We start from the raw sequence: 16,459 nt of genomic DNA, 5'->3' as shown, positions 1-16,459 counted from the left end.
TTGAGCAGAAAGGTCCCGCTGAGGACTCAAGAGGTAAGACGAATGTATGGTGTCGATTGAGGATAAAGGTAAGGTAATATAGTTGAGATAATCAGAGACGAAGCTGGTCATTCCCGGTTGCAGCGTCAATCACCAGTTCCAGCTATTAACATACAGTACTCGGACCGGCGGACATAACCGATCCCTAATCAACGTGACTTGACTGCAACTGGCAATTCACTTGCGTACAGCACGGTTGTCGACTAAGTTGGTGATCATGACTCTACGGTCTGCCCTCAGTTGCCGTCGAGAGCAAGACACGACGAGCGGTGAGATTGACTACGTTTCCCCAAGCTGACAACGAAGACCGAGTGAGAACAAATGGGGACTTCTGCTGACCAAAAGTGTTACTACTGTACCACATTCCCTCCCCACTTATGCCCCACTTACACTTACACTAACAAGGAGACAATAACGCATTGTTCCTTCATAATCCATACAATCGTGATGATGAGGTACCATCAACATGCGTCATAGACTATATACTAAGGCGTTGTGAGGATGCAACAGTGACATCTGAGTACGGAGAACAACATTATATACAGCATCGCGATGCAATGATGATACACAGCAGACTCTTCCTTCTTGCTCTCATCATCATTTCCACAACTTGAGCTATGCGTCCAGAGTAATCTTTGTATCTACAACGGCTGCTCATAATGACGAGAACTCGTGCTTTAGGTGGTACTTCCCCCTCAAAGACGATCAAAGAAACACTAGGTCTATCGAGACCTTCTTCGTCCTCTACCAAGACCAGAGTCAAACCCAAAGAGAAGGAATCAGTCGAGACGTATTTACCATCCCAATCAGAATTTATGGATGTAGCTGAATCGTTGAAAGTACAAGTTGGAGAATCGATCCATCTTGAGGCTCCCAAGAGGGTTCTGTCAACTGGGTGAGTCGCTAATATATACGTTATATATCATACCACGAGATATTCATATCATATCATATCAAACCTGCTGATATGATGATCCATTGTGCTGTATGGTATCGATCGACCTAGATCATTCGGCTGGACTGGTACGAGGACTGGTTCAGTCACATTAAAGAATGGCAAGCAAGTCGATGTCAGTGTGGGTAGATGGTCTTTCCGATATATAAGCAGAACGATGAATTTAGATATTGATATAAGTACATGTGATACTTGTATAGATATCAATCAACGTCGTTGTTCAGAATTTCAGTCCGAACAAACGAAAATCCTTAGGAGCCGATACCGAAGGTAAGGCGAAAAAAGGGAAGGCTATCAGGTATCATAGTAGTAGCAGTAGTAGCGATTAGTTATACGATCGGTCTTATATGAGTCATGGCATATCCTGTGAACGATGTTAAACTGATTGTCCTTATCTTACTACTTGGATCACCTCTATAATTTGGCGTTGTTGTTATCTCTGATTCACTCAATCATCCATACTTTACTCGTACTGCCACTCCCACCATCAAGTCATGTGTTTTACTCCACTGTCCCTACAGCACGGCGTTTCGGTGATATAGACCTGAATCATTGAATCACTCAACTCGCGTCACCTACCAGAATATTACCTAAAGTGGCAAGTCAACTGATAGAAAGGGAATAAACAATAACTTACCCTTACGTCTCGTTTAGTGTTACCCTGTTCATCCCCCATACCCATTCCCATTGTGAACCAGGTTCCCACCATACGAGTACATCTATAACCACCCACCCACCCACCATATCATCACCATACATTCTCTTCTCACCATACATCCTTCTCCCATAATAACATCCTCTCATACTACATACATAACCACATAACCACATAACCAAGACACATACCGTATACTACTACTACATACAGTGAGTGACCATACCATACCATACATTTTTCAATCATCATACATCACATTCCTCACCTTATCAAAAGAGGTACTATACCCTTCCACTCCACTCGTATACGGTGAGAACGATGCATTTCTCTCGCTATCATTCGCTTCTTCCTCGTCATCGTCGCTGGACTGTATGACGGTGAGAAGGAAGTAATGTCGGTGAGGGGACGCGTCGCGGAGGTGGAGGTGGTCCATCCCATCCTACCATCATGCATCCTACTCAACCATCATCATGATAACGATGATGATGAGACAGAGAGAAGACATGGGAAAGAGGAAAGATGGACATCGAGAAATACGATGCATCTTACTTGACTTACCCCTTAACACCTACAACCTTCCACATTCCCCATACGAATCATTACCCTCTACCAACATTCCTTCCTACCTGTCACAAAGACATTCCTCATCATTCATCTGGATGGTCTCACATCGATGCATATAGCTGACTATCTCACTTTACTTCACCTACCAACAGACAATGCCTAAAGTATCCGCCAAAGACACCAAGAAATCAGCCGGCGTCCAAGCTGCCGCTAAGAAGAGAGCCAAGAAGGACCCCAACAAGCCTAAGAGGTGAGTCCGACAATCCTCCCTTCACCCACTCATGCGTTACAACCAGCCAATACTAATTGAAATCCCTTCGCCCATCCACTCACAGAGCTCTCTCCGCCTACATGTTCTTCGTTCAAGACTACAGAGAAAGAATCAAGACTGAAAACCCCGATGCTTCATTCGGTGATGTTGGTAAGCTCTTGGGTCTCAAGTGGAAGGAGATGAGTGCCGGTGAGAAGAAGGTGAGTCTTTACATCCCCTCTCAACGAATAATAGTACAGATGTTTGGTTGATTGTGTTGCATCACCACAGCCATACGAAGATAAAGCTCAAGCCGACAAAGCTAGAGCGGATAAGGAAAACGCAGCTTACAAAGCTAATGGTAAAGCCGCCAAGAAAGCTGCTCCGGCGTGAGTTTGTTTACCTTGCTCTTGCTCATGCTCATGCTCATATCGTTGATACTTACCTACCTGATTACATTGTAGTTCCGAATCCGAGGAAGATGATGATGATGAATAAACGATTTCTATCCTCTACTATCCAAATGAAATATCTTACTTCCACTTCTACACTTTAGTATTTATATATTTCGGTTTCTCTTTATCTATTCTTTTCTATTCTTTTCTATTTCAATATATGTCCTTTTCGTCGACGATATCAAGTGATCCTTCTGATCAATTGATTTTTTAAGTATTGTATACCTTCGTTTCGCTAGTTGCCATTTAAGAGTATCAAAGTAACCCCAATTTTACGTTTATATATAAAAGTATGAATATGGGTGTGAATAAGACGAATTTCGCAAGTCCATTCACATTGAAAGCGTGCTTTCACAGTCATCACTTGTATGCACCCATAGGCTGATTGGACGAGTTGAAGAACGTTCTTTCAAGTGGAATGGGAATGTTACCCATGGATTGGTTGATGCCACCTGCCACTGTGTGCAAGGTACCAACGGAACGGAATTCGTACATCGTCATGGCAACTTAACAGAAAAAAAGGAATCATCCCATCATCCCTTCTTCTTCTTCTTGTTCCTATTCTTTTTGTCATTTCAACAGTTCATTTTCTTCCTGTTCCCCTTCCTCGTCCTCCCTCTCCATTTTGCTCCGATATCTCAGCAAGTGGGATACCTTCCGTCCCCGGCAAGATGCGAATCACCAAAACCCAATTAGCAGGATTAGATCAATACAAATATTCAGGAGTGGACAAGAGCGTACTGTCCAAACATGTCTTGGGTCCATTTTGGACTTGGTTGGTGACTCTTTTCCCAAAGACTTTGGCTCCTAATACCGTGAGTGGGAGTGTCCTCTCTTCATTAATTACTAAAGATCAAGAGAAATAGGATCATTTTGCTGGTAGTCATGAGAAGGAAGAAGACGTGATGGTTATTCGGCTCAGAGAAAGTAGCAGGATAACAGAATGAAGCAAGCTGTTGATGAATACATCGTCCATATAAACCAAGATAGCAAAGCTAATCACCCCTTGTTTCTATTCTACCTAGATTACCTTCCTCGGTCTCTGTTTCGTCATCATCAACGTCTTCACTTTACTTTACTACGATGTCACCTACGAGGGGAAAGTCTTACCTAGTTGGGTATACTTATCGTGCGGTCCTCTTCCCTTCTTCAACGAGTTATATCTCAGCTGATGGATATGTATGACAACATAGATGGGCGATTGGGCTATTCGCTTATCAGAGTAGGTTTTCCTACCTTTCATCCCTATTCCCGCTATCGCAACTGACAGAGAAGTGACCCTATAGGTATGGATGCGATAGATGGTAAACAGGCTAGAAGAACGGGTATGGCTAGTGCTCTAGGTGAAATGTTCGATCATGGATGTGGTGAGTTGTCTCTTTACTCGATCGTCAGGAAAGGACGGTTGGTTGATCTTGATTTTGTGATTCTCCAGATGCTATAAACACGACTGTACGTTCTTCTTCCTGAACATATAGCATCCTAATCACCCTCGTCTTATTCACAAAATTGATGATTCCCAAATTTGTAGCTCGAGGTCATCCTCTGTTCTCACGCATTGGGACTGAACAGATCATGGTGGACAGTAGCTTCACAGGCTGCTTCATTGTGCAACTTCTACGCTTCGACGTGAGTAAGACTCATCTATCCTTCTATCCTTCCATCCACTATTAGTTCATGTATCTCTATGCCGATCAAGGATTCTCATAATGATAGTATCATGCTGATTCTAATACACTTCGCAGATGGGAAGAATACCACACCGGCACCTTATACCTATCCGCCTTCTCAGGACCAGTCGAAGGAATATTGATGATCTGTGTGATATACCTTATCACAGCTTTCCATCCTTCCGGACCTGGATTCTGGTCAACTCCCATATTAACTCCTCTCATCAAAGCTTTCCCGCAATCTTTGGACCTCATCCACCAGATCAACGATGCACTGGGTTTGAAAGGGTACTGGAAGTTGGATAAGCTACCTGCGAATGTCGCTTTCATGAGTTTTGGTGCGTTGGGAACTGTGGGGAATATCGTTACTTCGTGAGTAAGAGTGATTTAGCGGATCATACAATTACTCAGATGAACATGTATATCTTCCCTGACAATCAACTTTCCTATGGTTTCTGCTCATCTTCATGTGATCTTTGAAACACCTGCTAATGATGATCTTGCCTCCATTTTAGCTACTCAAACGTCATCCAAGCAAGAAGAAAAGCCGGCAAACCAATCTTATCACCATTACTAGGATACCTCCCCTTTTTCGCTCACACTCTCATCTTGGTTACATGGTTACATGCGGAATTGAGAGGTGGTGTAAGCTTAGTTCACGATGCTAGATTATTACCTTTCATTGGATACTGGGGAATGGCGTGAGTCTGGTTACGAACCACAAGGTGAACATCCCGAGCTGATCATCTGGTTTTGGTATAGCTTCTCGTACCAAGTCTCCCAACTGATTCTGGCCCACGTTACCAAGTCTCCTTTCCCTTACTGGAACGGAATGATGGTATACTCTCTATTTGGAATGATCGACGCCAATGCTCTTTGGTGGTTTGGACGGTAAGTTACTCTACATCAATACCACCTTGAGCTGTGTCGAAGTATGCTTTACTGATATCATGTGGATATATGATCAGTGAACCTCTCGTACAATCGTCTCCCATTGCCGCCAACGTATTTATCAGCATGTCCTTCTTCGTGGCTTTGTTCAACTATATCAGATTCGCTAGAGAAGTCATCTGGCAGATGTGAGTCATCTCCATCAGCTATGTACGATGTACACATCGTAAAACAGAGGCTGATCCTTGTGTTTTGTTGAATCCCAGAACCGAACACACTGGTATTGCATGTTTCACCGTCCGACATAAGGATGCGAGTGGGAAGTGGGTCGAGAACGGTGTACCTGATAAGAAAGGTCAGTAGGGGTCGACCTCCTTGGAAAGTCTGAGGAAGTGTCAGTGGAGAGACGAGACAGGATCCAAGTGAGCTGTGGCAAAGAGACGATATGTAGAATTATGGATTTCCATACATTGAGGGAGTTGAGAATGCGAAGTGGTGGTGGTTGATTTATCCTTTCCTATCGATATACATGGGTTTGATATTTCGAATAGATAGAATATTATCGATTTATATATACGAGTTGACGAGAAAGTGGTAAGAATACGATACGATATATGATATATACATACATGCATAGCAAGAGTATGAACATATAACATATACAGATACTAGCATTACGTGGCATTAATTCCCGGTGTTATCAGGTTATCAACTTAGTCTAAGAGGTGTGGTGCCTGGAGATGGAGGTTTGGGATTTTGGATTATTTTTCATTTCTTGCGATTCTGATTATTTCTGCATTTCTGAAATTGCGAAGTTTACTTGATTATCGTACATGAGAACAGGTCTATATAAACAGTATATCAACCCCTTTTATCACACACCTACTCATCGCCTAAACAGCACCCACGATGCCTCCTCCTATCAAGTTATTCTCCTCCATTCCATCCTCTTCCAAACCCAAGAAACTTCCCGTCGAACCTCTCCCTTCATCCTTCTCGGAGAAACAAGCTAAGAAAGCTGTCGCTGCTTTATTGAAGCACCACGAGAAGGTCTCAGCGGAGAAGGAGGAAGAAGAGTTATTACCTAAGGAAGATCATATTTGGTTGGTGATTAACACTAAGAGGGGAAGTACGAGGAAAGGTTTAATGCCTGTCAGGATGTGAGTACACCTTTTTTCGATTTCAATCACTGTCCAATATGTGCTTTTGTCGGTTCCTTTCTTCGTATAAGAAATTAATCTGATCTTTCGTCATGAATGAATAGTCAACTACCTCACCCACCTCTTCCTCCTCCACCAACAACCTCGATCTGTCTCCTGTCCAAATCCCCTCAGAGGGAATACAAGGACCTCTTAGCTGCCAAAAACATAAAGTTCATCTCGAGAGTGGTAGGAGTCGAAAAGTTGAAAGGGAAATTCAAGCCTTTCGAACCTCGAAGAGAACTTATGAGGGATCATGAGATCTTCTTATGTGATGAGAGGGTGTTACCGCTCATGCCGGGACTGTTGGGTAAGATGTTCTTCGAAGCTAAGAAGTGAGTGAGAGTTTCATTTTCGATCTTCACTGGCTTAAAGAGAAAACCCCCACGGTGCAAAAGAAAGAGCGGATGGTGGTGGGATGCTCCATTCATGACCTGAGAAGTACATCGATTACGATGGCCATGAGTGCAAGATTCAGAAAGTGAGATTAACAAGGATGATGAATGCTTATTACTATATTCGCAATCCCCTTAGACAACCCATACCTGTCAACCTCAATCGAAAAGACCTCAAAGCAGAATTAGGTCGAGCAATCGCTTCTACCTATTTCCATCCTTCTACAGGGACTTCCTAGTGAGTTGGCTTCTCTTTAATCCCTATCGATATACATATATATATATACGACTTACACCTCACCATGCAATATATGCTGATGTGTATACTCTGACAGCTCAATAAGAATAGCCACCCCCTCTTCTTCCTCCTCCTCCCAAGTTCTTGAAAACCTCCTCGCCTCGGTTCCATCGGTAATTTCCAATATCCCAGAAGGGTGGGAAAACGTCTTATCGGTAGGTATCAAAACTTCCACTTCGGTCATGTTACCTATTTGGAACTCGAAATTACAAGGTAGATTTGATAAATCGAGCTCGAGCGCAGGAAAAACAAATAAGGACGTGGAGATGGCCAACGAAGAGGAAGAGGAGGAAGAAAAGAAAGAGCCAACCACGACTACGACTACGAAAAAGAAGGTATCTAATGCTGTTGCACCGGAGAAAGAGAAAAAGAAGAAATCTTCTACTATCGGTTCAGCCAATGTAGCTAAGAAAGCTAAGAACGAAGTGATCGGTACACCTAAGATCAAATCGAAGACAACGAAGAAAGCTGTTGAAGCGTGATTTTTTCGGACTCAATAGAGACTCGTCTGTACTTCATAGGATTGCTTCTGATTCCCATACACATTATAGGTCATTTGATAGGACATCATCGTGTACTTGATGCATTTATACATATACCCCCGTATACCCCCATGTTTTGCATGTTATTTATTATTATATATAATGATAATTGTGATTTTATTCAGTTGGTAATCACCACTTTCCTGACCTGATCAGACTGATATATATAAGTAAGTTTTATGATGATGTCTATCGAACAGATAATAAAGACAAAACAGAACAAAAAGACTAATCATCCGTTAATACATCAAAGATGATAGGTAAAGAACTCAGTTCGGATATTTAAGATACCCCTTCTGAGATTGAAATAAACGCAAACGAAATAGAATACCGAAGTATCAAGTAACATATCAATTTTATACTGAATCATAAACCATAAAAAAGGGGTATCATAAATGCCATGTTTGATTTTGACTAACTATCATGTATATGTAAAATGTAAATGTGATGTAATGTATAAACAAAATGCGAAAAATCCATTTGAAAAATCAAAAACAAAATATAACTACTCTAGAAAGTCTGCCTAGTTGCAGTGACAGGACTCAACCCCTTCGGTGGAGGTCCATTGATCAACATACTTTCTCTTAACGGTGTGATACCTCCGAAGGGGGTGACCGCACCAGGAGTGACAGGTGCCGATCGATTATGTTTCATATGAGCTTGAATGAGATGTCCAGCCGCTAGAGCAGACATCAAAGACAGTTCTCCAGCCATGACGGCCGCACATATTATCCTCGCCAGTCGTTGGGCATTGGCTCCGGGTGTGGTAGGATGAGCACCGGCAACTCCCAACATTTCTAACATTGCTCTCTGAGGGGAGAGAATCGTACCTCCTCCTACGGTTCCAACTTCGATCGATGGCATTGAGCATGATATCAATAGATCGGCACCGTCGTTGGTTCTAAAGTAACATGATAGATTTAGTATACCTGAACACTCGAGACTGAATGGGTGACCGCAAATGACTGGGACTCACGGTTCCATCAATGTCATACAATTGGATGATTCGACATTCTGAGCTGGATCTTGACCGCATGCGAGATACATAGCCTATATGAAGCACATATCATAATCAGCATATCATCATTTAACTATGTGAACAGTAAAAGTAAAGCTTACAGTTAAGATATTCGCAGCATGAGCATTGAAACCACCTATACTTCCCGCCATCGCACTTCCAATCAAGTTCTTCTTGATATTCAAGTTACACAAATCCTTCACTGTGGTCTTCAAGACACTCTTCACTATATGTCCCGGTACGACGGCCTCGGCCACAACGGATTTACCTCTACCTTCTATCCAATTGATCGCAGCGGGTTTCTTATCCGTACAATAATTACCCGATAAGGCCAAAACGTGCATATCCGGATATCTTTCTCTTAAAACTTCCAAAGCTTTTTCCACTCCTTTGGAAATCATGTTCATCCCCATCGCGTCTCCTGTTTGAGTGGCAAATCGGACATATAAAGTCCTACCTGCCAATGCACACTCTAGAGTTTGTAATCTTGCGAATCGGGATGTACTGTCGAATGCAGCTTTCAAGATGCTGAATCCCTCTTTGGAATCTATCCATAATCTAGCATCACACGCTAATACCACAGAAGGGAAATCGATGGCAGGCCCTCGAGTCATGGCATCATGAGTCAAAACTGTTGTGACCCCACCGCCGGAGTTCAGAGCTTTACATCCTCGTGAGGTCGATGCGACGAGAGTACCTTCCGTCGTAGCCATAGGAATATGCAGTAGTTCGCCATCGACATTCAATGGACCAGCGATACCAACGGGAAGAGGCATGTAACCGACGACATTCTCGCAGCACGCTCCGATGATCTGCTTGTAATCGTAGTCGGCCATAGGCAGAAGACTGTTTTCCAAAGTTCGCGTGACTGATGATCGAGAAATGACAGCTCGTCGAACTCGTACGGCTCGTTCGAGGTTCTTCAATACCTTTTCCAAAGCATACGGTGCGATCTTGCCTTTCTCTACTAATAGGATGATCTCTTCGTCAGAAAGGTTGTTAGATCCAACACCTCCAGCATAGATGTCGATACATTCTTCTAGGGATCGTCGACCAAAATGCATCGATTGGAGAGAAGAGCTGGAGTCGGATTTAGGAATAGGAGGTGAAGGTTCAGTGATGATTGGGACTTTGGGAGCTGGCGGGACCATGACCTGACCGATGTTACCGTTGGGTCGTTCATCGCCTTTCGGTGTCTTCTCGCCATCTTTCGCAGGTGGAGGATGCGTGTAGTTAGCTGGAAGCTTGCCCCGGGGAGTAGCTGATTTACTAGCAGCTTTCCTTTCCCTATCGCTCTTTTCGGCGGACTCAAAGACCCCAACGAGGATCTGAGCGGCAGCTGCGACTGGCCCCTTACCGCCCATGGAGTTGGATGCGATACCTTTAATGAGATAACCGTTCAACAAGACACTGATACCGAGTGTGACAACGATCCATTTACTCAACACTGGGTCGCCAACAAGTTGAGTCCACTCGCTCATGAATTGGTCGATGGTGGCCATTCTCGAAGGAGTGTAATCATCGCTTGACATGACGACATTGGTTGCGGGTATTATCTGGACAGCCATATCGGTCTCGGGAGGTTGATTGTCGTATAATGCCTGCAACATAGGAGAAAGAGTAGGACTTCGAGGATCTAGCATTGCACGTGGGGTGACATTGGGTACAGAGTGGGTGGAATGCCTCTTCAAAGCTGTCTGTTCGGTAAGAGTGGTACAAAGGTTGAGGATATGTAGGGTGAGGAATGAGACGATGAGGAGAAGCTTCAGTCGGACCATGGGGTTCTTGGGTTGTCCATCAGCATCAGTAGATGAGAAGGATTTACCGGTAGGCGATGGCGAGATGGAGGCAGCGTTGAGAGAAGCATGGCTGGAATTACGTCGAAGATGCTTGGCACGTCGGTTGCCTCGGATGAGTTTGATTCGGTGGACCTCTACCATGACACTGAGAATAGCCACGTAGAAGGAGAAGAGGAAGACGCAGTCGACAGCCATAATGAGTGCGGCTAGTAGATTGTTAGTCAGTAAGACATCCACCAAGTTATAGCTGAAATTTGCTCACCAAGATAGCAAAACTCTCTTAATCCACCGATTCCACTGGCTGCTCCTACACTCAATACTGCAATCTCGATAGCATAATCCCTCACAATTCTAACACCGGCCTTTCTTACAGCGTCTACGACGATCTTCTCGGCTGCAACCGGGGCAGCCCATCTAACCTTCCCTTCTGCTAATCTCTGGAGCCTCTCTAATGGAGCGAGTTCCTTATGCAAAGTTCCGAGATCTAAACCAAGACCTGTTTCGTCGATGATATCGTCTACAGGAGACATTTCGGGGGAAGTGGGAACAGGAGCAATATCTGGGTTTTGTAACACCGCTTTGGCGAGCCAGAAAGGTTTGTCGAAACCGACTGTGATGACTAAGAAGGGCAACGCTTCTGATAGACAGATGGGATCGATAGGTACATTGAGTAAGTATGCTGCCAAGAGGGCGACGAGGAATGCGAATGTAGATGATACCAAAGTGGCCACGGCTATTATCAATGAACCAAAATAAAAAGAACAATAAGAAGAGTCAGCGAAACTGACATCTTTATTGTTCTGATGGATGTCACATGCAAGTCATCGATGGCGGCCGCATCCGATATCAGACAAAGTGAGACTTACGAAGCCAGAATGAACTTCCTATATTCCTCATACCAATGAACAAGTGCACAAAGACACCATGCATCATCACATACCCAAGCAAGACGACAAAGATATCCGCGGAATCAGCGTTCTACAGGGTATCACAAAGATCAGCTTGACGCATCGAAGTGGATCATACTGCAAGAAAAGTAGTGCCTGGAAATTATGAACGCTTACCTTTGCCAAATTCCAGAAACGAACGCCAAAAGCTCTAACAGCGTAGGCGAACCATCTGACATTCCTCAGCCCGTATAGCGCATCTTCATCCTCCTTCTCACTTTGAGTGAGACCGTCACCGAAGTTTGAGAATAATCCTGCACCGTCGAAGCTGGGTAAAAAGCCCCAACTTGTGCTTGCGGGAGTGAGGATCCTGAAAGTCGTGTTGGAATGAGGAGGGGTAAAAGGAGGTAATTTACCTAGACCATGTAGATATGGTAGAGTCGGTGTGTAGGGTGTAGGAGCTTGTAGGAAAAGAGTCAAGACGGATTGAGAGGGATGTAAAGGATGCTGAGTCAAGGTAGGTTTGATTGAACAATCGAAACATAAATCTTTATAAGTGTATTTTGAACCTCCAAATTCAACACCGAAATCATTCAAAAGCCAATTCTCCCATTGATCCGTCGATTCACTCTCATCTTCTTTGACCAACACGATCTGTTTCACCAGTACCACAGCGGCTTTCTCGCCCGCTGGGTTACCTCCGATCTTCTCATCAAACACATATCCGCCTTCTACTGCATTCGCTTCTAATACTCTTCTGAAGTCTCCTACAGTCACAGGCTGCCAATCTTCTCCACTCCACGGTGTAGCAGTGTTGAAATGATTGGCCAGCCTCGAACTAGTACTGGGAAGACCATAAACTGATTCATCGAGTTGTGGTGGGTGCGATAGACGAACGAGGTGGACTGGACGAGGTGGTGGAGAGGCAGAGGGGATGTTAAAGAATTCCGATCCCTTGATCGCATGGAGGAGCTGGAAGTAGACGAGGGTGACGAGGATGAAGCATGTTGTTATGACTTCTATAGGGGCGGAGGAGGAGAGTGAGGATAGCGAGACGAGAGTGGATCGGAGCATCGTACGCAAGCCCATCTTGCGGCGATCCAAGCGTTGGCGTCGGATAGCGTGACAAGTATGGGTAATTCAGATGATCTGAATCTTCACTGGCGATACCAACTGAGATTCCCAAGGTAGCAAGGCTAGCACCAATGACTACGTTTCTGTTGTGTTGAACAGCAGAAAAGTTTGAGGAATTATACAAATAATGTAATACCAAGAATCGGCGAAACGCGATTTTGTCCAATAATAAAGTAGTATATGAGATTAACTTTATTTCTCTTTCCAGTAGTCACCTATCCGAGAAATCCGCAATCCCAATATCGATACACTTTTGTTGGTGATCGCGTCGAGACTGTTAAATATGCGTTGCCCTGCTCGTTGAGGAGACGAGGGGAAGCGAGGTGGATGGGTCGGTGGCGAGTGAGAATGAAGAGAATCGAGAGTTGATATAGGACGTGAATAAGAGGATCAGAACAGGGATAAAAGGGGATTGACCACTTCGCGAAAAAGTATGGGACGATATTTTCAGACTAACCTCGCATAAACAGAAAGGACAAAAGCTAATTGAGATATTTAATTCCCCACAGGAATGGATCACACACGTGGTGCCCTATTTCTAATCATCCATTACGATTCATGCTGTAATCGGATGCTGCGAGAGCTCAGGGTTGGCTCCCAATTGAGCCGGTCACCCGTGCGCCAAAATAGATATGGGTGTCATCGTGGGAAAGTAGTTGTCGATGGTGTGGAGGTAGTCCAAGGGGTACATCGCGTATAAAGATAAGGCGAGATGAGATGAAATGCGCTTCTGTTTTGTTTTTGGTAGCAATTGAAGGCGTATTCAGAGATGTCCGACCCTTCACTGAGACGTAGGGTACCCTCCTCCAGAGCAGAGCAAACCCCCGTGACATCTTACCAGAGACACCCTCCACCTCCTCGTAGAGGTCATCCAACTCGTTCACTTCACATCTCACTCTCTTTACTCATATTGGGATTCTTCGTTGTATACGCTCAGAAACATCAGACGTTCTACCAGACTAAACCTACATATGCGAAACATGGTAAACAATTGCCAGCAAGATACGCTATTTGCTCGAAAGACGGTCAGTCCATCTACACTGTGCCTGAGGATGAAGGAGTGGGAGAAACTCAGTGCGTTGTTGTCGATCGTGGAGAGGTAGTGGAGACTGGTAGTCTCGGTGAGTCAGATAATCCTCAAGTATAGCTTGATGGGATCAGCCGGCTGGATGTCAACGACTGATGCAGGCTTAGGGCTTCAGGTAAGATTCGTCGTAACTGGATCGATAAAAACCCTTTAAATGCTATAAAAATCATATATCTACCTCAGGGGCACACTATGACACCGGTAAGCTAATATATTTTGGCAGTCGCTCAATGACTAAGATTTCATTCGCACAGGGCTTCACCGACTCGCACGGCCATCCTCTTATATACGGCCACTCACGGCAACTTCCTTTGCATGGATGTAAATCAGTCGCAGAAGTCATTCGGAAAGTGGAGGAATTCGTCAAAAGCAATCCGTTGAAAGAGGGTGCCTGGGTAGAGGGTCTGGGTTGGGATCAGAATATTTGGGAAGGTAAAGAATTTCCCACTGCAGTGAGTGCAGTTGCAGCTCTCTCTTACCCCCATCATCTGCTGATGGCGGTTCCGTCTCAGGCGGATTTTGATTCCTCTCCCATACTCAGAGACCTACCTATCAGCTTATCAAGAGTAGATTTCCACGTCGAATGGGTGTCGCCTGCTATCTTGAAGCTTCTAGGTGACAACATACCGGACGTCCAGGGTGGTCAGGTGGTGAGGGATGAAAATGGCAGACCAACTGGAATATTCGTAGGTTCATCTCACCTTCAGCTAGCCGAGTGCGGACCTCAGCTGAGATCGGAAGAATTAATATGCTAGATCGATAATGCCATCGACATGCTCACTGCTATTCGGCCTCCCTGGACTGACGAAGACAGAGAGCGATATCTGAATATAATGCTGGAAGATGCGATGAGCAAAGGCTTGACAGGGGTGCATGATGCCCAAGGGTTTTTGAAGGAAGTTCCATTCTGGAAAAGGTATATATAGCGAACATTCCGTAGTGCAGTCGTAAGCGGTCCAGCTGATACAATTTTTCTCGACTAGGATGGCCGAAGAGGGAAAATTGCCGATCAGGTTCTATCAGATGGTAAATTGGTCCTCAGGCTTAACACACAGTCTAGTAAAGTTTGACAAATACTCATTTTGGCACAGCTCAAGTGCGAAGACGAAGATTTCTGCGGAGATCAAGTAGAACAGATTACTGATCAAGGCAAGTCTCACAGGCTCAGAGGGTACTCTTCTGTCGTATGACCTCCAGTACTAATCAGATCTGTAATCGAAAACAGAATCACATTACATCCTCCGATCAGTCAAGCTCTTCGGTGATGGCGCACTAGGATCTCGAGGTGCCGCTTTGATAAACGATTACTCTGACAAACCAGGATGGAAGGGATTCATGCTGAAACCGGAGGAAGTGTGGGGACCACTGATCAAACAGTGGTATGATGCTGTGAGTGTCAGCGGTTTCGTATACCACAAAGTATTCGTGCTGATTTGCTCGTCTCAGGGTTGGCAGGTGGTCAGTCATAAAGTGTCCAGAGACAGTCGCGTGTAAGCTGACAACGCGTTTAGAATGTACACACGATTGGCGACCGAGCTGCTCATGTTGCACTAGACGCCATAGAAGCTGCTTTGGAGGATCATCCACCAGATACCAGGAGAAATGCCAGATTCAGGTTGGAACATGCTCAGATCATGACCCCGGAAGACATTGAGCGTGCGGCGAGACTCGGAGGTACGTCTGAAATTCGTTTTTCTCGCAATCTGCATCAATATTGATGAATATGACATTGCAGTTATTGCTAGTGTGCAGCCGACTCATGCTACGAGTGACGTGAGTTCAGTTTCACACAACGGAAATCGTAAAATCCAAAGAATACAGTAAGTTGATCAGTAAGGTAGATGTGGTACGCCGAAGATCGACTTGGCCCAGAACGTATTAAAGGCGCTTATGCATGGCGAACCTATCTCAAGTGAGTGTTTGATTCCTCCAAAGATTGACTTATACTGAAGATGAAGATGGATATCAGCCACGGCGGGCGGATCACCCTGGGATCGGATTTCCCGGTCGAATCTATAGATCCTCTCAAAGGTTTTTACGCAGCTGTGACTAGGTTATCAGAGGATGGCCGATCGCCACATGGTAAAGAAGGATGGTATCCCGCAGAGAAACTGACAAGAGTCGAAGCAATGCGAGGAATGACTATTGATGGTGAGTACAGATTCCACTTGATCTCGGAGCTAGGGTTTGAAGCTGATAGGGATAACATATAGGTGCCTATGCGTCGTTCTCGAATATCACCGGATCGTTAACACCAGGAAGAAAGTTCGATGCGGTCATTTGGGATGATGATTTAATAAGAGTGCCTGATGATGAGCTGTTGGACGTAAAAGTCCAAGGGGTGATCGTGGATGGAAAGATTGTGTGGGGATCTTTGGGGTGATGTATCTTCCATCACGGCCAATACGTTGTGACTTCGGAAGATGTATGGACGGATCAAATGATATTCCTTTCCGTTCGAAACTAGCTGATCTGTTATTCACATCTTAAGTAGCATCTTTGACGATATTATATATAGTGAATTCATGCAGTAAGTATAGACTACCATGTACTCCGTCAAATCCTATCCGTGTTGCACTTCGTCGCATTCACTTCCGTTTTCAATGACCAAAATTGTG

The 16,459-nt window shown here is 44.6% G+C and overlaps 6 protein-coding genes across 6 annotated transcripts; 5 read left to right on the top strand and 1 right to left on the bottom strand.

Moving 5' to 3' along the window:
* Nucleotides 1-698: 698 nt before the first annotated feature.
* V865_006247 (uncharacterized protein) lies at nucleotides 699-1,323 on the top strand (the record flags this gene model as incomplete). The annotated part of the gene is made up of 3 exons (XM_066230006.1): nucleotides 699-934; nucleotides 1,046-1,115; nucleotides 1,195-1,323. 3 exons carry the CDS (start codon nucleotides 699-701, stop codon nucleotides 1,321-1,323), a joined length of 435 nt encoding a protein of 144 aa, XP_066086103.1.
* Nucleotides 1,324-2,371: 1,048 nt separating this feature from the next.
* On the top strand, nucleotides 2,372-2,964 carry V865_006246 (non-histone chromosomal protein 6; the record flags this gene model as incomplete). Its single annotated transcript, XM_066230005.1, has 4 exons — nucleotides 2,372-2,466; nucleotides 2,552-2,687; nucleotides 2,758-2,855; nucleotides 2,931-2,964. The coding sequence occupies 4 exons, from the start codon at nucleotides 2,372-2,374 to the stop codon at nucleotides 2,962-2,964; spliced, it is 363 nt and encodes a 120-aa protein (XP_066086102.1).
* A 628-nt stretch (nucleotides 2,965-3,592) lies between these two features.
* On the top strand, nucleotides 3,593-5,845 carry V865_006245 (uncharacterized protein; the record flags this gene model as incomplete). The annotated part of the gene is made up of 11 exons (XM_066230004.1): nucleotides 3,593-3,736; nucleotides 3,947-4,050; nucleotides 4,115-4,143; nucleotides 4,208-4,288; nucleotides 4,357-4,373; nucleotides 4,453-4,550; nucleotides 4,667-4,963; nucleotides 5,107-5,292; nucleotides 5,354-5,482; nucleotides 5,560-5,670; nucleotides 5,749-5,845. 11 exons carry the CDS (start codon nucleotides 3,593-3,595, stop codon nucleotides 5,843-5,845), a joined length of 1,293 nt encoding a protein of 430 aa, XP_066086101.1.
* Nucleotides 5,846-6,391: 546 nt separating this feature from the next.
* On the top strand, nucleotides 6,392-7,856 carry V865_006244 (uncharacterized protein; the record flags this gene model as incomplete). The annotated part of the gene is made up of 4 exons (XM_066230003.1): nucleotides 6,392-6,642; nucleotides 6,747-7,016; nucleotides 7,216-7,314; nucleotides 7,412-7,856. The coding sequence occupies 4 exons, from the start codon at nucleotides 6,392-6,394 to the stop codon at nucleotides 7,854-7,856; spliced, it is 1,065 nt and encodes a 354-aa protein (XP_066086100.1).
* Nucleotides 7,857-8,426: 570 nt separating this feature from the next.
* On the bottom strand, nucleotides 8,427-12,709 carry V865_006243 (hydroxymethylglutaryl-CoA reductase (NADPH); the record flags this gene model as incomplete). The annotated part of the gene is made up of 6 exons (XM_066230002.1): nucleotides 8,427-8,817; nucleotides 8,893-8,966; nucleotides 9,036-10,939; nucleotides 10,996-11,466; nucleotides 11,600-11,711; nucleotides 11,798-12,709. The coding sequence occupies 6 exons, from the start codon at nucleotides 12,707-12,709 to the stop codon at nucleotides 8,427-8,429; spliced, it is 3,864 nt and encodes a 1,287-aa protein (XP_066086099.1).
* An 814-nt stretch (nucleotides 12,710-13,523) lies between these two features.
* On the top strand, nucleotides 13,524-16,224 carry V865_006242 (uncharacterized protein; the record flags this gene model as incomplete). Its single annotated transcript, XM_066230001.1, has 14 exons — nucleotides 13,524-13,875; nucleotides 13,957-14,042; nucleotides 14,096-14,293; nucleotides 14,354-14,527; nucleotides 14,597-14,757; nucleotides 14,825-14,867; nucleotides 14,933-14,990; nucleotides 15,067-15,230; nucleotides 15,288-15,299; nucleotides 15,353-15,515; nucleotides 15,577-15,614; nucleotides 15,683-15,753; nucleotides 15,811-15,992; nucleotides 16,055-16,224. The coding sequence occupies 14 exons, from the start codon at nucleotides 13,524-13,526 to the stop codon at nucleotides 16,222-16,224; spliced, it is 1,872 nt and encodes a 623-aa protein (XP_066086098.1).
* Between the last annotated feature and the right edge of the window lie 235 nt (nucleotides 16,225-16,459).

The sequence above is a fragment of the Kwoniella europaea genome, chromosome 1 (assembly GCF_036810445.1).
Source record: "Kwoniella europaea PYCC6329 chromosome 1, complete sequence".
NCBI classification, from domain to species: Eukaryota; Fungi; Basidiomycota; class Tremellomycetes; order Tremellales; family Cryptococcaceae; genus Kwoniella; species Kwoniella europaea.
Note: the sequence above shows the minus strand (reverse complement) of the source record. Positions and strands in the feature narration are given on the sequence as shown.